Here is a 23,676-nt window from a genome sequence, read left to right on the forward strand (position 1 = left end):
CTACCCGGAAAGTGGGTTTCGAGTAGAGCATTAAACGTTTCCGATTTGGAAATGGTGTATGAACCATCAGGTTTTCGAATGGAATCCAGCCTTACTGAGCGGTCTAAATGAAGGACCTTACAAAGTCTCGCTGTTTCCCTCATTTCTTCGACGTTACTGCAGAAATTTCTATAGGATTCAAGTTTGGCTTGCCGTACTTTTTTCTTATATTCTCTCTGTGTAAGTCGATGATTGGCCCAGTCCTCTTCTGTTTTGGTCTTCAAGGCCTTATTAAGAAGTTTTCTGGACCGTACACGAAGCTTCGACAGTTCAGGGTTCCACCAAGGAACCGCTTTCCCCTGTTTGCTTTGCCTGAGTGGACACAGTTCCTCAAAGCAATTGATTAAAGTACCTTCTAATTTCTTAGTCGCATCTTCAAATCATTTCTGCTGATTTGAGTTTTTTCAGGTTTGGTAATCGCTCTGTTACAAGCTCACCATACCTGTCCCAGTCCACATTTCGAGGATTCCTACCGGAAGGTATTGATATTGTGTCAATTCCCAGTCGGAATTCGATAAGACGATGATCAGAAAGAGAGTCCTCCTCCAAAACTCGCCATCGGTTGATTTGATTTCCAACAGACCTATTGGTAAGTGTTAAATCAATCACCTCTTGTCTCCTTCTGGTCACAAAAGTTGGTTTGTTACCAGTGTTTTGAATGACCAAATCGGATGACAGGATAAAATCCAGTAGCTTGAGACCTCTGGGGTTGCATTTGCTGCTTCCCACACAATGTTCTGTGAGTTTGCGTCACAGCCCACTATTAGCCCCAGATTATTGGATTCTGTGTACTTGACCACTGCTCTTAGCTCCCTCGAAGGAGGTGGCTGTAAAGAGTCGTAGGGTAGGTAGGCCGAAACTATAATAGCTTCGACACTGTTCCCACTTTTCAAGTACTTTATTTTTGCAGCAACGATATCTCCGGAGCATAGCTCTTTTAACATCGTGTGTTGATAATACATGCATGATAATACATGCTCGCGGTCTCACATTCCCTTCACAATGAAGTATTTGTCCCCACGACATAGTACTTAGACCACAGATACGCTTGTGACATACCCATGGTTCTTGTATAAGTATTATGTGTGGGTTTGTTTGCAGTTTTGCATGCCTACGGCACAAGAGAGCCGTAGACGCTTTGCTATGCTGCAGATTTATCTGTGTAAATATTACTTCAGTCATGAGACTGAGTATATTTACGCTTTGTCCTCCACCTTATCCTGGACGCGGAACTGGATCCGCCCCAGATGTAGGTGGGGACGGCACCCGTACTTCGACTTAAGAACCTTGAGGGACCCAAGATCGATACCCAGTACCAGGTGGGAACCCGCCTCCGAAGTGGTAGCGGATTTCTGCCTGGTGCACGAGTATACTCTCCAGAGAGTCGTGTCAAGATCCTTATTCTGAACACGGATGCGTTTGAGGAGTTCTGCTGAATTACAGGAAGGACCCGGAATCCAGACACTCGCTCGTACCAGCCTTTCTTTGCTACTCTTAACAAGAATAAACTTGCTGTTTTCGCAGGCTGGGATTTTTGCTATCGCTTTTTCTAGCCATTCTCGGGAAAAAGCATTGGAACAGTGCACCTTTACGATGCCGTCCACCACGCTTTTCCCCTCGAAAGTCGGCGCGTCTTTCGACTCACCGATAGCTTTCCACAGATAGCTGTCAAGATAGTCTTGTTGCCCTTTGGACAGTAGACCATCTTGTTTGTCGGTATGTATCTCCACCGTCATTGCCTTTGCTGCCATTCTCGCGAATGATTCGCCAGACGTTGACGGAAGAGTGTCATTCGACATTTGAGGTCCCTTAGCCTCTGCCTTGTCAGGCAAAGGTTTGTCTGCCTTGGATGGGGTCGAGGATGCAGGCATTTCCGAATTGCGTTTTTCAACTTTCCTCTTCTTTGCCTTCCTCCTCTTCCCGGTCGTTGGCACAGACCCCGTTTCGTTTCCGGAAGAGCGCAGCGCTACAGAGGAATCCTCTGTTCTGCCACGCTTTCCCGTTTCCGTTACAGGTGTCGAAGTTGACGGAGCTTGAGTCCTTGCCTTAGCTAGTGCTTCGGCTTGCCTCGCCTTCTGTCTTCTTCGTTTGATCTGCCTTGCGGTTAGACCAACACCTGCGTTCGACTCTCCAATAACTTCGGTCTTTTTACCGGTACTTACCTGATTCACACCAGGTTTAACCGTTGTCAAAGACTTACTCGGTACCAGAGATCCGTCTGAGTCTACTGAGAGATTGTCCGCCATCTCCACATCCTCCACAACTTGTTCAGTTGCTTCAGATCGTTTCGATGGCGGTGTATCGCTCACACTCACTCGGCTCTCCATTGGCATATCCAATGTGCCATGTTTCACCACTAGTAGTGCGCTTCCTCCGGAACCCTGGGTGTCAGTTCCGGTCATAGGGGAATGTGGGGTTCGGGCCTGCACATCCGATGCCCGAGCCGTCGATTGCTCGACGGGAGGATTTCCCAAAAGTGGGTTACCTCGTGCAGAAATATCTTTATTTAGCCTCCACATTAAGAAAAGAAATGCATTTTATCCCTCCTGCCAGGTTGTCGGTACGGTAATCTCCACATAGTACTTGGGTGGCCACCAATTCCGCCGTTCCGCGGATGAGTGGATACCCAATTCCTATATGAAGCTGCCCTCTTAGTTCGTGGTAAGTTAATCTCCATAGAATGGGGTTAACTCGCCACTTAAGCCTCATCCCCGCGGCAAGGAGACCGACCCTGCGAGAGGGCTGTCCTAGTAGCGTTGGACCTAAAGCAGGCTTTCGATACAGTCAGCCATTCCACGCTACTAGATGATATTTATCAGTCGACACTCCCGCCAGGGCTAAAGAGGTGGTCCGCGAACTACCTGAGCGGTCGGCACTCGTCAGTGATTTTTCGAGATCAAATGTCAAAGCAGAGGAAGATTAAGCAAGGCGTACCGCAGGGTGGTGTCCTTTCACCCTTGCTTTTTAACTTCTACATCTCGAAGCTCCCCCAACCACCAGCGGGAGTTTCCCTGATCTCATACGCTGACGATTGCACGATAATGGCGTCGGGCAATGACATCGATGGCCTGTGTTCCAAAGTGAACAACTACCTCACCGACCTTTCTCGCTTTTTCACTGCGAGGAATCTCCAACTTTCCCCCACCAAGTCCACGGCGACCCTTTTCACCACCTGGACAAAGGAGGTCAAGCTGTCCCTTAAGGTAAAAGTCGACGACACACCAATTCCGACTGTAAATAACCCCAAAATTTTGGGTGTAACCTTTGACAGCTTGCTCTCCTTCTCTGCGCATACAACCGCAATTGCCACAAAAATCCAAAATCGCAACAAGGTCCTCAAATCGCTGGCCGGCAGCACTTGGGGCAAAGACAAAGAACTGTTGCTTTCGACATTTAAGGCAATTGGCCGGCCGGTTCTAAACTATGCTGCGCCTGTCTGGTCGCCTGGTACTAGTGATTCGCAGTGGACAAAGCTTCAGACATGTCAAAATACCGCCATTCGGACAGCGACCGGGTGCCTCCTGATGTCACCCATACAACATCTACACAACGAGGCACAAATGCTCCCAGTTGCGGAGCACAACAAATTGCTTAGCAAGCAGTTCCTGCTGGGGTGTTACCGCAGGTTTCACCCCTGCAGACACCTGCTTGAGCCTGAGCCGCCTCCCAGGCACGTCAGGAGACACCTCCTCGACTACGCTGACGAACTCCAGGACAAAACTGACCGAAACCTACTGGACCGGACAGTATTTAGACAGTCAATAAACGACATTCACCGGGAGACCGTTACCACCTTCATGAACTCCCGTCCTGTGAATGCCGTAATCGGAGTCCAACCACCACCTATTGCAGATGAAGAGCTCCAGCTTCCCCGTGAGACTCGTGTAACATTGGCACAATTACGTTCTGGATATTGTAGCAGGTTAAACTCCGACTTATCCAGAATTGACCCCGACATACCAAACACATGTCCGGCATGTGAAGGTACCCCGCACGACACTAACCACCTCTTCACATGCCCCCTCAAACCGACTCATCTAACCCCCCTCTCCCTCTGGACCCAACCCGTCGAAACAGCATATTTCCTGGGTCTGCCCCTAGATGAGCTAGACGAAGACGACCGATGATATACTTACACTGACAGGGCTAACTTTGCTGTTAAAAAAAACAACAACAACAATAGAATTGTTGTCTTTTTGAACGCTTGATTATTGCAGTGCTGCCATATTGGCATTTCTGAACGTTCTGATTGTTATGCAATTGCAGTTTGCGCGTCATGTTGCATTTACGAACACAGCCCTTCTTTGTAAAATGTCGCGTCCTGGAGGTACAAACTGTTTAGCTTTACGCAAAATTTGATCGAGTAACGTTGCTCCAACGATCACTGCTTTTTAGCCACTGCAAAATCCTAACACACTTTTAAAACAGCTTTCACGCGCGGAGCGATGTTGACTGCACTGCTGTTGCCAGCGAACTGGGACCGGTTTCCAGTCGAAGGGGAAGGTCCAACGATCATTTTTCCCCACCAGCCGATTCGGTTGATCGCTTGACAGACGCTCCGCGCGGGGAGGCTCATTACTTTTCAATCAAACCCTCTATGTATGCTAGGAGTTTTATTGGCATACATAAGCATTTCTTTTGTTTTGTGGAATTCTTTATTTGATGCTAAATGATTTCCATCTAGCACAAGAAAAAATTTATTGATCGCAAACATGTAGAATGCATTTGTTTGCACGACTTTAGCATTTAATCTGTATTACCAATACTAAACATACACAAATCTGTTTATTTGTAACCCAATGGTGAATGATTTAACGATTTACAAAATACATCGAACTTGAATTCACGGAATAGTTTGTTAATACAAAATTATACTCAAGTTCGGCACTTTGTAACTTGAAAACAAAAAAGATCTGATGCTGTTGTACATATATTTTATAGATGCATAAAATGCGGAACTACAATAATCATCTGCCAATCGTTAACTAACTTTTTTTTTTAATGTATGCCTATATTTATTCAGCGTTTTCCGTCATGGTTGTCGGGATCCTTGGGGCCGCATACTTCAAACGCAATTTTTCATATGTTTTACGATCCTGAAATAAAACATTTATTATCAAAATTTTAATTTCTAAGTGCCAGTGTGCATCGCCTAACAAACCTGCGCGCTAACTGAAGGTCGCAAAAGTTTCAGAGCTTGATCAAAGTGTTCCTTTCGCACGCGCAAATCGGTCGAGTCTGGATTGTGGATAGACTCTTTCAAAGCCAACATGGCGGATTGCCGCACGAGACCTGCCAAATCGGCACCGGTGTAGCCATCTGTACTTTCAGCTAATGCAGTAAAATCTACATCCTCTGCCAATTCAGGCCTTGTACGATTCTATAATGAATAAAAAAAAATGTATGTAAATTTAAAATTAGAAGAATAAGTTCAGTTGTCTTGTGAAAACTCCGCTAATTGGAAAATAGCATTTCTCACCTTTGTTACAGCCTGCAGTATTTCGGCGCGTTCTTCTTTCTGTGGCAGACCCACATACAGTATGGTATCTAAACGGCCGGGTCGCAAAATAGCGGGATCTATAATGTCTGGCCGATTACTTGCTGCCAAAATATAAACTCCTTTGCGCTCCTCAACGCCATCCATTTCGGTAAGTAATTGGTTAACAACACGCGTTCCCGAACCGCCTTCATTTGTATCCGAACGCTTCGGACATAGTGAATCAAATTCGTCGAAGAAGATTACACACGGCGCCGAATTGCGTGCACGTTGGAAGCATGCCCGCACCGCTCGCTCGCTTTCACCAACATACTACGAGAAAATATGAATTATGATGGCGTTGAAAGTGTTGCAATTTGAAAAAAAAAAATAAAATATACTTACCATATTCATTAATTCGGGGCCCTTAACAGATATAAAATTAATGCCTGCCTCATTGGCTACAGCTTTGGCAAGTAATGTTTTTCCACAACCAGGTGGACCACAAAGCAGAATACCGGAGGGCGCTGTCAAACCTAATGTAATTAACTTTTCTGGGAATTTCACAGGTGCCAGCACTGCCAGCTGCAGCTCTTCACGTATGCCCTGTAGTGAGCCGATATCGGCCCACGTCACGTCAGGCACTGTTATAAAACCTTCACGCTTCGATGACGGCTGCACGACTTTAACAGCTTCCAAGAAATCTTCTAATGTTATGCAGAATTCCGTAGCATATGATAAATCGGTAGGTGGATTATCTAACCAATTCAAAAGCTCTATAAGTGATGGTTCTGGAATATTTTGTCCTTCTGCTATGTTCGCCTTAGACGCTGATGTGTTTGGAGGATCCTTTAATTTTTTGTTGTCTGTGGTGGAAACCACTTCCGACATTTTTTCGCTACTGTCCGCCATTTGAGCATTTGTAGTTTTGTTTGCATTTTCTTCGGCCTTGGATACATCTCCGCCTTCTTCGTCAACATCCATTGTTTCCGTAACCTTTTTTTCTGAAGTTGATACTTTCTCCGTCGATGGTCCATTAGAATTACTTTCCGTATTTTTCTCGGCATCTGCTGTAGCTTCCTTTAGAGCCCCGTTAGGTTCCTTATTTGACTCTTCATCTACTGTTTGCCCGTCGACTGACTTGGAAAGTGCAGCATTTAAAACTTCACCTTTGGCAGATTTGTTTTGATCAGCTTGTTTGTTGCTAGCATCCGTGCTTTCATCTGCTTCATCGTCCAAATCAACTATGGTTATATTGCGCTGTGATTCTAACTGAAAAGCGCGAATACAATCTGCACACCTGATACATATAGAAGCAATTTAGAATTATTTTCATATAAGAGCTTAAAACACATTTATCAAAAAACGTACTTCCTTTTAACAGCGATAGTTGCAGCACGTGAAACTAGTGCCAAGAGATCAGCACCCACATAGCCTGGTGTCAGTTCTGCTATCTTATCGAAGTCGCATTTAGAGTCCACTGAGAGACCATAACAAATTATTGTCAATATATCTTTGCGATCCTTACGTGTTGGAATGCCTATAGCAACCTCATGATCGAAACGTCCAACACGACGTAATGCCGGATCAAGGACATCAGGTCGTGTGGTTGCGCCTATTACCAAAACACTTTGACCATCTTCTGTCATTTTCAAATTATCTAAGCTGCTAATCAATTGTGATACAATTCTCCGTTCCATATCTTTTTGTGCCATAGAGCGATTTGAAGAAATAGCATCAATTTCATCGATGAACAAAACGCTAGGTGCATAAATAGTCGCCTGCTCAAATACATCACGTATACGTTCTTCCGACTCGCCCGACACTCCAGCAATCAGCTCTGTAGCAGCGACCTCAATCAAAGGTAAATTTAGTTGCTAAAAAAAAGCAATTCGTTAATAACTGTGAACAGATTAAAGTCATCTTTGAATTTGGAATAGTTACCCCAGCAATGGCATGTGCAAGCAGAGTTTTACCACAACCGGGTGGTCCATGTAGTAGTAAGCCACGTGGTGGCATTAACCCCAATACAAAATAAATATCCGGTGATTTTATATGCATTAATAATTCACAAAGTTCTTTCAACGTTTTTTCCATGCCACCAATGTCTTGGAAAGATTCGCGTGACTTCCGAAGGGAAACCTCCTTTTTGAATTTGCGCTGACGTAGTTGATTTATTTGATTAGAGGCCAAAGTTGGAAAGGGAACTGAAGCTGGATCGCTGTTTTGATGATTGTAATTGGATAAGCGATTGAAACGCTGACTTTGTTGGCGTAATGGATGGGTCTGATGCTCATTATGAACCCTCTCGTATGGTTGAGAAGACCTCTCGTTCTTTTCTAATGATATTAAACGTGTATTCAAATTGGCGTTTGAATATAAAAGAGATATACCTCCATTCATCTCCAACTTACGCTTTTTATTTGGTTGTTGTTGTTCTTGCTGATGCTGGTCAGTTGACTCCGGAAACTCGTGACGCTTCTGGGCACCGGATGTTACAGACATACCGCCCGTGGAATCTGTGGTGGCTGATGTAGACGATCCCTTGGAAGATGATTCCGGTGGAACATTGGATTTCGTAAGTATAACACCGGAGTAAGATTTTGTTGTACTAGTGGCATTGAGATCTGTTTCGTAGACAAATAATACAAAGATTAAAAAATATGTGTAAATCTTCAGATTTCTTTTTTCTACATACTTCCGTCAGTTGACTTGCCATTGGCACAATTATCATCTGCACTATCGTCATCGCTGCTGATATCAATCGCTTCGCCGGCAGATTGTTTTGTCACTGCTGACTTTGAAGCATTTCCCTTGGGTTTTTGATAGAGATTATTCATTAAATTATTCATCAAATTGCTAGACACAGAATCCTAAATGAAAATTAGAAAAGTTGGATAAAGATGATAAATAATTAAAACATATAATGACTCAGCGTATCACACTTACATCCATTACTTCCAGATCAGAACCATCCGAATCCTCTCCGCTTGAAGGCTGACTTTCCAAACCGTAACTATGCGACACAACGCGATAAGCTAAAAAATTAAAAAAAAAAAAGAAAATGTTCCACCGATTAGTGAGAAATTGTTCGCTTTTATCGTATATTATTACAAGGTTCTTATTGAGAGCGCGACTAACAAACACTCACCTTGCTCAACTAGAGCTCGAAATGGCGCTTGTTTACGACGTGTGTAATCCGGATAACGCTCCATCAGCTGTCTGGTCATCACGCTCACGTCCAAAAACTTCTTATCTACGTTTTCTTCCAAATACTGTAAGAAAATACCCATTTAGAAATATTAGCATATAAACATGTACTCTTTTGCGTAGCCGGAATAAATTGTTTGAAGCCCCAGAAACATAACCTCAAACAATTGTTCAAATATAAACGAGCAAAACCACACGCTATTTTCAACAAATACCTGCTTAACGCGATTAATTATTAGAGGATCATGTAGCACAGGTTTACTTTTCTTCATTTTTATGCCTTTTCTAGACGATATTGGGCAGCTGAAAATATAGTAAACTTTTATCAAAATCCCGACGCCCGCTACTAAAGCGTTTAATTCACAGAGATGCCAGAAAATTTGAAGAGCTCACTGCAATGGCCACATTCATGAAATCATTTAATACCTAACTCTACGCTTACACTGACAGAGCTGCTATGGCCATTAGTTGGCAAAGGCTCTGTAAATTGTTTTTGTGTCGCAAACTTCCTAACACTTAAGGCGTTTCTTCTTACAATTTTCGCTTCCATTTAGTTTTGACACAACGCGAGAAACTCGAGTACAAGAAGAATGTACACAAGGTATTACTTCACTAGTTGATTGGTGCCTGACTGTCAAGCTAAGTCTTTTAATCTGTATAACAAATGTTAATACTTTTGAGCTTTGTAATACATGGAACAAGACAAGTTTACTAAAAGTGATAGCATTTGAGAAACATCAAAATTGCTAGGTAGTTGGTTTTGCAACATATGATTTTATTAACCAAATAAGAAGTTCGCATCTCAAAGCGAATTACTTGTATAATCTGCTGGAATATTGCAGCATGGAAATTAGTACTCGAAATATTTAGAAGGAATAGAAATGTTTAGCTATTTACTTAACAATACAATAAATGCGATAAATCGAAAAATGTTGAATGTGGACGCGATTACACGTAATTGACTGACACAGTAGGTGCCTAATTTTATTACTCAGTTTTGTTACTCATTGCTGTATACATTTTTTTGAAGTTGCCACAAGGATCTAGAAAATTTTAAAATGAAACATTACTCATATAAATTATTAATTTTCTGGCTATGAAATATATAATAATGGCTATGTATTATTATAGTTTAGTTTAAATTTGGAAGTATACGAATCCAGACGGCAGCACTATAAGATATCGATAGAATTGTCGATTATAATGACCACACAACGATTAATTCCAAACTACGCGATTGGTCGAAAAACAGCTATTCGGTTAGCTTTAATCGAAATAATGAGAGAAATTACAAGATATATATTCAAGTGCATAACTCTTTGGGGCAATATTTAGAAGGTAAGAACAAAAACCAAAATGTGTATACAAAAACTTTAAAATTGTTAAACAACTATTGAATTTTTAGTTCCGTGGTAACTTGATCCTACATATTTCTCTGTAATACAAGTACGTGCCCATTCCATTTCAAATGGAGTATTCATAATGAAATGGAATGGAACACGTCAGTCGACTACCAGTGTATCGATCAATTACACTACCAACAAGTGTGTCATGCTAAATAGTTACTGAAGCAGGCTATTGCACTGCTTTACACTTTCAGTAGACTTATCGAGCATAACTTGTATGCCAGTATGGCAGCAATAATCGATACGGTTATCGAATACGATATATTACGTCAAGTTGGTTTTATTCATGTAACACATCTGTGTTCAATCGCTGGATAAATTACTAATGAACGCAATAATGTTGCCTTAATTACGAACGCCAAAACTTTAACTAAAAATATTAAGAAAGTATATCGTTATATTTCATTGCATTTAATAAAATGTGTGTCTTTTTAAGAGCTTGAGAAATTAGAATGATAATACAAAACGGAAATATTGTTGAAATGATTTTTTTATTATATTCTGGTAGATAATTGCATGGAATTTATTTTTCAAATATGATATCCGACATATTTCTGCCGCGGCTATAAGTTATGGCGCTCACACTCACCAACGTAAACATACGCCCATAATACGAAAACGTATAGCGCCAACGGTTGCGTTGAACATTGCAATAAATCGACTGTTAAACGCACTATATACCAAATTTAGCCGTAACCTTGGTTTGAAACAATGTTCCTCCTGTATGCCGGGCTTTAAGCGTGGTTGATAGCTACCGAAACATTATTTCAAATATTGTTTCAAACATCACGTGAGCTATAATGTTGTGCAATATGTACATATACTTCCATACTTCTTGAGAAATCGATTAGACATAACTATAAGCAGGGCAACAACTTTCTTGAAAATATTATATATTAATGGATGTTTAGAGGAGGAATATATTTAACCAACAAGATAGAGAATATGGTCTCACAATTTTTAACTTGAAAATAGACGAATTCTCGCGTAGTAATTTACTTAAAGAGTTGAAGCTGTCACCATCGGTGGAACTAAAAAATCGTTTGAATCTATTTGGTCATATATTTTAAGATGTTTTTCTAAGGCCTCTCATTTACATTAATATTTAATTTAAAGCTCTGGAAGCACTTTCCAGGTATAAACAGAAATTCTCCAATCCTCTGTTTGTACGATTGATGTCATGTGCACTCTCTGCATCCACAAAATAACTGATGTTATATTTCTTGTTTTAATCATACTCATCCACACAGTAGCATTGTTTCCAAAATGCCTTAGAATAAAAAAAAAATTTAGTTACTTTAACATTTGCAAACATGCCCATGTATGGGTAGAATTGATTGTAATGTAGAGTATACACGCTCCTACCGTTGTATCTACACGTCTTACAATGAGTTGGGCGACTGTTTAGTATGCACCTTCTAGCATGATATACCTACAACGCGTTGCCAACTTTATTATTCTCGTTTTCGTGTTGTTGCTTCAGGAGTCAATTAAAATTTTTTCAATAATAATAACTGATGAGGTTTTATTTTGTATATTAAATAAATTTTTTTTTTGCAATTTTATTAAAAACAATTTTATTAGTATTTTTATATTTGTTAAATTTTTGTTTGAAATTAAAGAAAAACTTTAATATTATTTTTTGTATTTCTTTTTATTAATTGTCTGTGTAAACAACTAAAAAGAAAAATGCAAATAAAGTTTATTGTACATTCTGCGTATACACGTTTCAACTCACTGTGCAACCGCTAACTCCCCCTACCAAATATTAAAACATTTTAATTTTCATGCAACCGTTGGACTAACATGAAAATCGTCTATTCGTCACTTACTATTTATTGCCGAACCTAAGGCGCCTAACAAAGATCAAGAAGGAGAGCTTTTAAAGTGAATTATGAAACAAAGTATTACGCGAATAAATATAGCGAGCGACACATTACGTGGCGTGAGAGCATAGCATAAAGGTCTTGCCTGCACTGTGACGTGTAAGTGCCTCTTAAATATCTAGTATTCGATATACATTAAACTATTAATCGATGCATATTTGGTTTAAAGCGTTGCACATTTGCAAAGTGTAGTGTAAACAAACAATTTGGTATAGGCAATATTAGAAGAGTTTAATTCTATAAAGTGAAATAACCACTTAATTGCAATAGTATCTTTAAATATGGGTGGCTGTCGCTGTGCATTTCGTGATTGTCCTGTTGGGACTTGTAAATTTCCCGGCATGCATTTCTTCCACTTCCCCATAAACGACCCGGAGCGCTACATTCGATGGTTGAGCTTAGCCGACACGATGCAATATCTTGAAATGCCACTGACTTTTCAAAGAAACCGAGTAGTTTGTGCTAGACACTTCCGAGTTGAATGCTTTAAGAATTATAGAAGAGACCGGATAATGCCCAAAAAGTCGGTGGAACCCACACTGATGCCACTCAATGAAGATATGGCGTTAGACTACTCTAAAGCGGCTGAAAATGGTGGACCTGAGTTAATTAAAATACCGATCTGCACTATTAAACATTTGATCCCACCCCCGAGTTATACCTTCCCTTTTACACTGCACGACAACTTGATTCCAAGTGAGTACATCGCTAAAAAAAATATTACTTTGGGAAATCCTGACGAAGCTAAGCTGCAAAGTAAAAAGAGAAACTGGGATGCAGCAAAAGAAGTTGAGGATACTAAAATTCCAAAAAAAATGAAGATATTAAATTCCGAGGCCAGAAGTATACCTTCTACAACCAGGGAAATAACATTACCACATACAATTATGAAAATAGATATCGGTGATAACTGTTCTATGCTGGATCTTCCTGTCAACTCAGATGCAAATATTTTACAAGAAGAATTAGATGAGGCAACGGCGTTTGATGACGAACAATACGATTTAGTTCAGCACGAAACTTGTGTAGATGAACGGGATATTGAAATTCAAGACAATATTTTGCTTAATGAGGATTATGAAGATCTAATGAAGCAGCTGGAAGATAAAGATGAAGAGGGTGAAGAAACTATGGAGGAAATGGCTGAACGCATAAAACAGCTGGAGGAGGAACTCGAGAAATCTAGAGAAGAATTAAAAAACAAAACAAATACTTTGAATAGTACCAAAACGGAATTGAGAAAAGTGAAGACCAAATTGAAAGCTCATGAAAATGAGCTTGAATTAAAAAACAAATCATCAGAAGAAAATCTTCGTCTGCAAAAAGAGAACGCCCAATTACGTGAAAAATGCAAAGAATATGAGAAACAAAACAAGCAAAAAGAAATAAATGGAGTAACTACAAGCCAAGCAACATCATCAGTTGTAATAGAAACTGCTGCTGCCAGCCGCCGACAGCCTGCAGCTACAGCCAATAACGCTCTATCAAAAGCACAACTTTTTAATGGTGTTAAAAAGTATATTTCATCTTCAATGCTTGCATTACTGCGTATGGAGATGTTCGCTAGTGCTGATCGTAATTGGAAACCAGATGAAAGACGAGTAGCAATAGACTTACTACAACTTGGCGAGGAAGTATATAAATATATAAGCGATGAATGGCGTTTCCGTTTGCCAGCAATGGCAGAAGTACGGTTGTGGCTTGACGATGCTACGAATTCTGTCGATGATGAAGAAGACCTTTAGTTATTGATAAGACAAGTTTTTTAAATTAGTTATTAAATTAGAACTATATTTGATAAAGGTTTATTAATGAACTACTCTATTTCATAAGTACTATATTGGTCCTCTCTAGCCTTCAATGCGCCAATGTTTCATCGAGGGCAGTTGTGGCTACCGGCTGATCCAAGTTGCAGATAATTGATGTATTCTATAGAATAGAAAAAAGTGTATGTATGTATATAATTTTTTATAACTTGGAATAAAAAACATAATTTTTTAATGTCTATATAAAATGCTTAATATAATTAACTTATATAGAAAAACTTTTTCCTATGTAATACATTAAGTTAAATAAAAGTATTTTTTATATATAAAAAGGATTTGCGTTTTATCTTTTGATAACGTAGAACTCAAGTTATGTTTGGCATTGATGAGTCAAGTACTAATACAAATATGTACCTATGTATGCGTACATATACATTAATTTATTTTATTTCACATACCTGCGCTTGTAGGACGCAAATGTCTTGCGTAGATGCGTCACATACTCGACCTGTGGGACAGGTGCCGTTCACATTAGTCGGCTGTGTTGCGCCAAAACAAAAGGCAAATGTGTTACGACTGGTGCATGCGAAAACATTATTTTCATTGCATAAACCACAACTGGAAGTGTCGCCACAGCTGGCGGTGGCCCCACCGCTCTGGAAGCAAATATTTGGTTGATCCGAGCAGACAAGACCATCGTCGCAGTGAAATGTCTGTTCAGTTATGGGAACAGTACCTGCGAGAGAGTTTTAAAGAGAATGATTACTATGCACTTAAAGTTTTACATATATATAGTCCTGCCATAAGTTCTGTTACAAGTTAAGTCCGTTGTAGATATGCAATTAAAATACTACGGCTGAAAGCGTCGTAGCTAGTGTCGCTTTTCTTAATTTATACTGTAATTTATTATTGTATAATTTGTTATAAAATAAAAATAAATACTTTTTGAAGTTAGTTTCATATATTGGGTTTTCCAATAAGAGGTGTTATTTTGATATTCAAAGAAAAATGCTATTGTTTTAATATAAATGATCGGATGTTTATTTCATTATATGGTAAAGAGGAAGGTATGCCGTTAATAGTGGAAAATAAAATCAAGCAAATGACCACCACGACCACGCTTACATGACAATATCCTTTTCATAAAATTTTCCATAACCGAATTGCAAGGTGGCTGCCCTATGCCCTCGATAGCCTCATGAATTCCATCTTGAAGAAAAGTCGCAAAGTGTTAAATCACAAGATCTCGGTGACCAATTGTGATCACCTCTTCGAGAGATAACACGGACCGGGAACTTTTCCCGTAAAAGATCAATGATTTCTTTGCTTGTGTGGCCGTCTTGTTGAAAATAAATGTTGTCCACATCAATACCATCCAATTCCGGCCATAAAAAATCGTTAATCATCTCTCTATAGCGCAGTTCATTCCAAAATAACACCTGTTATTGGAAAACTCTTTATAATCATGTAAATATTGAAAAAAAAATTAATTTTCATTCGAAAGGTGATCATTTGCTTTTATACCATCCTTCTAAAGATTAGGCCATTCAGTTATTGGAGCGCGTACTTTTTCCATGGATATTGGCGTCACTAGATTGTTAGAGATTCTCCAAATTTCTGTGCGGTCTTCGGCAGGTCATTTTCTCCAATTCTGACCACAAACTGTATTTAGTCCAATGGATTCAGATCTGGATTTCTAGATGGCCAATCTTATGCGAATATGAACCTAGGAATATTGTTTTTAGCCACTGCTGGCCTTTACCTAATGGGTTGGAGCGGAATCTTGCTGGAAGATCCAACGCTCCCCATTGAAGAGAGTACTGCTGCTTAACCACGGCTCATCTGCTGGCCACACTGAACCCTTAGAACAAGATACTGCTACAACAACAACAACAACAATATTTTTTCGTCTTTAGAAGTTTTAGCATATATTTACTTATTAAGAACTTCTTTAAAAGTGGACATTTTCTCATCTGTGAAAGTAATATTTCCATGGCCGTTGACCGCGTGTCATCGAATAGCTGCTTGCATCTGTCGAGGTGACCAGTTGGGCGACGGAACGCTTTCATGCGGAGATCATCTCTAATTAGTCTTGACCTGGACAAGATTTTCTGTTTTCTAGGGCGATTTCTGCGAATTCTTTCTCGAACGTATTTTATGGCTGCACTGGTTCGAACCACATATGACGACCACCAACATCACGCATCCCTCACCTCCTGAACTACGACAATTCTCCCGCGAAGCTTCAAGCTTTTGCCACTAAACTGCAACGGACTTACGAGCAAGATTGACGAAATAGTCGACTTCATGAGCCGGTTCGGATTCAAGATAGCTGCGGTCTAGGAGACAAAACTGCACGCTAGCTCCGCGAGAGAGACAACGGTGGTGGCCTAGCGTTCATAGCACACCATTCAGTGCAGTATCGTCTTATCGATGAAGGCATCGACCGCAGGGACAGCACCTTAGAATGTCAAGGTATAGCTGTCCGGTCAGCCGATGCCGAGCTCGAAATATTTAATATCTACATACCCCCTTGTCACCTGCTGCCCGGCAGGATATCTCCCTGATATTTGTGCGCTCATCAGGGGAGAAAACCGATTAATAGTAGGTGATTTTAACGCGCATCACGATCTTTGGCATTCAAGCCTGCCAAATGATCGTAGGGGACAGCTATTGGCAGAGCAGATAGACGATTCGACGTTCAGCACTGTAAATGACGACGCCCCCACTAGGGTAGTGGGCAATTGCAGCAGCTCGCCTGACATAACAATTGCTAGCGCTGGTCTGATAAATAGCATAACCTGGCGACCTATGCTATCGCTTGAATCAGACCACTTGCCCATTATCATCTCGATCGAGAGACCTGCCGACTTTGTTTCCGTGGATCACCGGTCATACATCAAATTTAACAAAGCTGATTGGACCAGATTCGCGGAATTTACTGAGGACATCTTCGCAGCCCTACCCACTCCCATCGATGTGCGCGCAGGCGAACGCGTATTCCGCAAGGCGATCACAGCCGCCGCGGTTCGCTTCATACCTGCTGGACGGATCCGGGAATTACGTCCCAATTTCCCAGCCGAAGCAGCCGTTATGGCGAACGAGCGTGACCGCCTACGCCAGGCCGATCCCGGGGATCCTCGAATAAAGGACCTCAATTCGGAGATCCGGCAACTGGTAACCCAACATAAGCGGACCAAATGGGTAGAGCATATGAAGTCCTGTAACTTCACCTCTGATGTGAGCAAGCTCTGGTTCACCGTAAGGTCCCAGTCGAACTCGACGAAGCACAACGACAAGGTGGCTATCACCTTCAACGGTCGTACTTCGTCGGACCCGAAGAGATGCGCGAGCTATTTTAGCCGGCAATTCATACTGCATCCTCCGGTCGACAGATCCAAAAGTTGTGCCACCAGACGGTTGCACAAACTGCCATAAAACAGTGCACCGCTTACTTTCACCAGCGACGAGGTTCAGGGGACCATCAAACACATGAAACCATCAAAAGCCATTGGCCCCGACGGACTAAACATGCTGATGTTGAAAAAGCTGGGTCCATTGGGAGTAGAATTCCTCACTAAGGCCTTCAACCTGTCTATGGCCACTCTCATCATTCCTGATAAGTGGAAATTAGGGAGAGTGGTCCCACTACTGAAGCCTGGGAAACCCGCCAACCAAGGGGAGTCTTATCGTCCGATAACTCTCCTTTCCCCAGTAGTGGAGGAGCTTGAAGCCCTTCTACTCCCACCCCTCACAGAATACCTGACTCTAGCCCCACATCAGCATGGTTTCCGTAGAGTGCACAGCACCACCACGGCACTCACCGTCATAAACACCCAGGTAAACCGTGGACTAAACCAAAACCGCCCCTGCTAGAGGACTATCCTAGTAGCGTTGGACCTACAAAAGGCTTTCGATACAGTCAGCCACGCCACGCTACTAGATGACATTTTACAGTCGACACTCCCGCCAGGGCTGAAGAGGTGGACCGCGAACTATCTGAGTGGTCGTCACTCGTCGGTGATATTTCGAGACCAAACTTCAAAACAGAGAAAAATAAAGCAAGGAGCAGGGTGGTGCCCTTTCACCCTTGCTTTTTAATTTCTATACTTCGAAACTCCCCCAGCCACCAGAGGGAATTTCACTGGTCTCATACGCCGACGACTGCACGATAATGGCGTCGGGCAATGACATTGATGGCCTATGCTCCAAAGTAAACGACTACCTCGCCCGCCTTTCTCGCTTCTTCACTGCGGGAAACTTAAAACTTTCTCCCACTAAATCCACGGCGACCCTTTTTACCACCTGGACAAAGGAGGTCAAGCTGCAACTTCAGGTGCACGTCGATGATACCCCAATTCAGACGGTAAATAACCCCAGAATTTTGGGAGTCACCTTTGACAGCTTGCTCTCCTTCTCAGCGCACACAACCGCTATTGCAACGAGAGTACAGAATCGCAACAAGGCAGCGCTTGGGGCAAAGACAAAGAAATGTTGCTGTCGACTTTCAAAGCAATAGGCCGACCGGTTCTCAATTATGCCGCGTCTGTCTGGTCGCCTGGAACCAGTGATACGCAGTGGACGAAGCTCCAGACCTGCCAAAATACTGCCATTAGGACCGCGACAGGATGTCTCCTGATGTTCCCAATTCAACACCTGCATGACGAGGCTCACATGCTCCCTGTTAAGGAGCACAACAAAATGCTTGGCAATCAGTTTCTGCTTGGGTGTCACCGTAGGCCTCACCCATGCAGACACCTGCTCGAGCCTGAGCCACCTCCCAGGCACATCAAGAGACACTTCCTCAACTACGTGGACGAGATCCAGGACAAAACAGACAGACCACTCCAGGATCAGACAGTGTACAGACAGGCCATTAACGACATTCATCGGGAGACCCTTACCACCTTCTTAAGCTCCCGACCTCCGAATGCCATTATCGGAGTCCAACCACCACCTATTGCAGACGAAGAGCTCCAGCTTCCCCGAGAGTCGCGCGTAACTTTGGCACAATTACGTTCTGGATACTGTAGCAAGTTAAACTCCTACCTATCCAGAATCGACCCCGACATACTAAACATATGTCCGGAATGTGAAGGTACCCCGCACTAGCTTAACCTTTTCATATGCCCCATCAAACCCACTCATCTTACACCCCTCTCCCTCTGGACCCAACCCGTCGAAACAGCTAGTTTCCTGGGCCTACCGTTAGATGAGCTAGACGAAGACGTAATTACACTACACTGACAGGGCGAAGATACTGCTACAACAACAACAACAACCACTTCTTTTTTTTTGTCTGTCATTTCAGACATTCGAGAAAAAATCGATTGATGGTGCGATAAACATTTTCGAAATATTAAGTTTTTTCAGCAGTTCGTAAATCTAACTTGCACTTTTACCACACTTTTGTAATGCAATTACTGCAGCGCGACTCCCCTTAGCTCCTCACTCCATTGTTAACCAGCGAAGTATGCCACGAAACTGAGTATAATTTGTGAGTAGACAATGCATACGAACAAAGGTAAAAATAACGGAACTTTTTTCTGCGAATTCTAAAGTTGTCACAGAATTTATGGCAAGACTAAGTACATATATTTGCATGCTCTTGTATATACGTACATATGTACATATGCGTGTATGAATGTTTTGCATGTAGATGTACGTACCTCCATAACATAAATGAAATGATGTTTCATTAATGCACGCCGCGGTGTTACTCTGACAAACATTGCATCCTTGCCCGGCTAGATGTCCAATTCCCATTAAAAGAACGAAAATCTGTAACTTAGAAAAATAAAAATATAATAAAAAATTAACATAAAACATAAAGCGTTATCAAATCGGTCTTCTCACTACAATTTTGTGTCTTTTTAGCATTTTGCTGATAATTAATCTAAATTCAAAATGTCTCTTTTGAGCAGTTTTATTCACGACTATTCATCAAAAACTACTGTGTCTTCGCCTTTTATGAAATTTGCGCAACCCGCGATAAGTTGTTTGTTTAGAATTCTTGCATGCGCTCCTTCCTGGTCTGTTGTAGGTGTATATACCCTGCAGTAAAATGTACTATTTCTAGATTAACGAGTAACTACTCCAGTTCAGTAGGGTATTAGTGCATTTATTGTTTTTTATTTCTTGATGTGTTTAATTATAGGTACGTACGATAACCGGAAGTTGTCCGAACACTAGCTCAAAAGTAGATAACAAGTGGTGAGGTGCAAATTGAAGTACGGAGGCGTCAATGCTGCACGATAGGTCTTCAGTGATTCAGAACTAATGATGTTTCTTTTTCTCGTAATAAGGGGTTATATACAGTTGGAATTTTCAAAAAATCGATTGTTGTTTTTTTCTTAATGTACATATATTTAAGAATGCTCACAGAAAATTTAATATCGTTCCGGTGAATATTTTCGAATATTTACACGCAAATTTTAAAAGGCGTTTCAGAGTGCTTGAAAGTACAAGGTCGGAGCGGCAGCGCGTGTTTCTCAAAATGGTCTTTTCAAAGTCGGTAACCAACATTTCTCGGCTAAACCGATTAGTCTCAAATTTTAATACGAGTTTCTTAAATATATTTTTTAGTAATTAATGGACGATTTTTTCTTACCGATAAATATTTTTTTTTATAAACCATTTAAGGCCGAAATTTGGGTCCAAAATTGATATTTTTTTTTTTAGAAAACGCCATTTTGTCAAAAAAATTTATTTTACTTATTCCTTCTATTAATTACTACATTACTTTAACCACCGCAAAAAGTCTTTTTTGAGAGGAGCGCCCGGAGATCAGCTGTAGCTAGTTGTACGAAAACTTTAGTTGTTAAAAAGGAGCACAAACCGTCCTCTTTCATTATATTCAATATACATACATATGGCTATGGTTTAAATAACGCAAATTTTCCTTTGTACTATATGCTGGTGATTTAAAGGTATACTCAGTGATCGCAAGTACAGCAAACTCCTATCGGATTTAGATAACTTCGTTGCTTGGTGTAAAAGAAGTAAGTCAGATTTAAATATTAGCAAGTGTTTTTATGTTTCTTATTCTAAATATTGTTCTCTTATACCCACTTCCTACCACATTGGTGGTTCGATCCAATCGAAGTGGTATCCAATCAAACTGAAATTATTGATATCAGTGTGGTATTTGACTCTTAATTCTCTGTCCAAAGACACTTAAACTACACCATTTCAATGATATTCCGTACTTGCGTTTATTCGACGTTTTAGTTCGGACATTGTTGATCCATATACTCTAAAGTTGTTATATACGTCTCTAGTGCATTCCAAGTCGGAATACGCCGTCTTTATTTGGAGACTATGTTGTGCTTGTCATATTAGTAGGCTTGAATGTGCCCAGAAAGCTTTTGTGCGTCATGCTTTGCGTTCTTTGAATTGCACTGATCCAATTACATCCTATAAAAGTCGATGCTTGCTTATTCGTCTAAAAACACTAGATGTTAGAGAGACTATTCTCTCCCTCACTTTCTTTTCGACTTGATGAGTGATAAGTGATTGACGCCTCATCGCTACTTGAGACAATTAATTGCAATATCAGAATCATGATATTTACTGGTTACGGATGGTTAGAACTAATTATGCTTCCAATGCTCCGATTTCTAGAACCTTGAAAGAATTTAATTGCCTAGATTTTTCTTCAATAAAGTACCACTTCAAATTATTACTAATTGAAATTTTGAACTAAATTCTTAGTATGATATTATCTGATATTCTATCCCTATAAGAAATGTTACCCTTTCTTTCATTCATTACGATGAAAATAGGAAATTATAAGCTTAATTTATTTTTGATTGAACTAAATATCTAGCATTAATCTCTTTTTCATAGAAATACTGCATTTTTTTGACTATTATGGTAAACTAGCTTTAACCCGCGGCCCCGCTCGCGTAGGAGTAGTTTTGAGGGATTTAGGATATGTATATACAAGAATTATAAACAATAATTTCATAGAAAATAATTTTTTATTAATAACCATAATATTACAATACCCGGCATCCGTTGCCAAGCCTCGTTGAATAAACTCAAAACAACCAATCAGAAAAATATCAAGCAAAATTATTTTTATTAATTTTCTATTTCAAACCGTTTTTGAACTTTGTATTTGGGTTATAGTTGAACAACTTATGCGGATTATGAAGTCTAGAGAGTGCTATAAATAGTGGGAAATAGAAAAAACTAAGATTTATTAGATTAAATTTAAGCAAATATTCGATTATTAGTGACGAATGAGAGTGGTGGCGCGGCCTGGGGGCTATGGGAAGGATGTTCCATCATAAAAACATGCCTCTAACCTTCATTGGGTGAAAGAAAATATGAATGTATAAAAATTTTTACGTCATTTGGTGTTGTCGTTTCGTAGTGATGCGCGGACAACGTACAGACATTCACCTTTATAGTATAGTTGAATGAATAAATTAATACATATTTTCAATAATATTAAATATACAATTTGTAGAAATATTGAATTTTTCTTTTTGCATTCTCATATGAAAATACGAAACTTTTACACAGGGCGCATGGCAATATTTTCGTAATGTCGTCGTGCACTTAGAGGACATTTTTTTCGTTTTAACTGTTCATTATCCGAAACCTGTGGTGGTGCTTACATTTTGCCTTAGTTTCGAGTGTAGTACAAAAGGGTGGCGTAGAACGAGCCCTCGTGGTTCGTAATAGTTTTTACAATGGGGTATGCCATGCCGATGGCATTTGCTTTTATCTTCCAAGATCACTAAGCTTCAAATCTAATGTTATCATGCTTATGCGGCTTCTCTCATACAACAACAAGAATTATACTTTGAACAGCAAATATTTGTTTAAGTCTTAAAGTTTCTTTTGAAGTTGTTATACATAACACATGGGCTGAAAAAATCCCGGGCGTAACAAAGAAAACACGTTTTTTTTGTTGAAAATTAGCTTTATTCTTCAACGTAATTTCCGTCAAAAACAACGCAATCATTCCAGCACCGCTCTCACATTTCAACATCATTTTGTAGAATGATTTATCTTTTGCCTCAAAATGGGTCTCAGTTCCTTCCCTCAGTCCTCTTCATTCGAGCGAAATTTCTTACCTACGAGCTTTTTTTAGAAACAGCTCGTAGTTGCTGAGATTAAAATCTGGCAAATACGGTGGATGTGGGAGCAATTCGAAGTTGAATTCATGTATAATAGTTTTGTCACTGCTCAGAATCATCAATACCTTCTTGTTTTTGATCAACAGTGAGCAAAGGCGGCACTCACTTTGACTAGAGCTTTCTCATAGTCAAATGCTCATGCAATATAAAGCCAAAACATTCTTTTGTTATCTTTATGATGTCAGCTAACTCGCACAACTTCACTTTTCGATCATTCAAAACGATGTTGTGTATTTTTTTGATGCTTTCTGGTATTATCGCCTCATTGGAACGTTGCGCATCATTGATGTCTCTACGACCATTTGAAGTCAGCAAACCATCGTTTTATAGATGTTTCTGATAGAGTGGAGTCCCCATAACACTTTTCAAGCCAGGTAATAGCAGTATTTTTTCCGTAAAAAAAGTGTAAAATTAAAACACATGAAATTCTTTTGGATCCATTGTTTTGAAAATAACAAAAGTAGCGTTACTCTTGGAACAATAACTCTCGAATTAATGATTAGAATATCATGAAATTTTAATAGCTGTCTTTTTAAGGTTAGTGCTAACTGAAAAATAGGTGAGTGCAATAAAACTAGTGCCATCTGGGTTTTAGGTTCGGGACTTTTCAATCAATGTGTTACATACTGGTTGTGTGTTTTACCATTGACATTTCTTATGTTTACTTTCACGCACGCACTGAATATGTACGAGGGCTGCTATTTTTGTTATGAGAGCAACCAATATATTATAAAATCTGAT

General features: G+C 40.3%; 3 protein-coding genes across 7 annotated transcripts; 1 reads left to right on the forward strand and 2 right to left on the reverse strand.

The window, feature by feature from the left end:
- Positions 1–4,842: 4,842 nt before the first annotated feature.
- Positions 4,843–9,102, reverse strand: LOC128861548 (nuclear valosin-containing protein-like). Of its 2 annotated transcripts, none has more exons than XM_054099748.1 (11): positions 8,941–9,102; positions 8,667–8,790; positions 8,465–8,553; positions 8,214–8,388; positions 7,930–8,142; positions 7,460–7,854; positions 6,887–7,392; positions 5,921–6,815; positions 5,519–5,848; positions 5,201–5,419; positions 4,843–5,135 (listed from the first exon to the last, which is right to left on the reverse strand). In XM_054099748.1, exons 1-11 carry the CDS (start codon positions 8,995–8,997, stop codon positions 5,055–5,057), a joined length of 3,084 nt encoding a protein of 1,027 aa, XP_053955723.1. In that variant the 5' UTR covers positions 8,998–9,102; the 3' UTR covers positions 4,843–5,054. The 2 variants fall into 2 exon arrangements, with proteins under 2 accessions (XP_053955723.1, XP_053955722.1); XM_054099747.1 differs by having other exon boundaries at positions 7,909–8,142.
- A 3,077-nt stretch (positions 9,103–12,179) lies between these two features.
- Positions 12,180–14,091, forward strand: LOC128861549 (PH domain-containing protein DDB_G0287875). Its single transcript, XM_054099749.1, has one exon. It carries the CDS (start codon positions 12,299–12,301, stop codon positions 13,760–13,762), a length of 1,464 nt encoding a protein of 487 aa, XP_053955724.1. The 5' UTR covers positions 12,180–12,298; the 3' UTR covers positions 13,763–14,091.
- LOC128861550 (uncharacterized) lies at positions 13,858–20,063 on the reverse strand. Of its 4 annotated transcripts, none has more exons than XM_054099753.1 (4): positions 19,643–20,063; positions 19,453–19,564; positions 14,242–14,519; positions 13,858–13,946 (listed from the first exon to the last, which is right to left on the reverse strand). In XM_054099753.1, exons 1-4 carry the CDS (start codon positions 19,661–19,663, stop codon positions 13,875–13,877), a joined length of 483 nt encoding a protein of 160 aa, XP_053955728.1. In that variant the 5' UTR covers positions 19,664–20,063; the 3' UTR covers positions 13,858–13,874. The 4 variants fall into 4 exon arrangements, with proteins under 4 accessions (XP_053955728.1, XP_053955727.1, XP_053955726.1 ...); XM_054099752.1 differs by having other exon boundaries at positions 19,640–20,062; XM_054099751.1 differs by having other exon boundaries at positions 19,453–19,570; positions 19,643–20,061.
- Between the last annotated feature and the right edge of the window lie 3,613 nt (positions 20,064–23,676).

Source organism: Anastrepha ludens, chromosome 4 (genome assembly GCF_028408465.1).
Source record: "Anastrepha ludens isolate Willacy chromosome 4, idAnaLude1.1, whole genome shotgun sequence".
In the NCBI taxonomy this organism is placed as follows: Eukaryota; Metazoa; Arthropoda; class Insecta; order Diptera; family Tephritidae; genus Anastrepha; species Anastrepha ludens.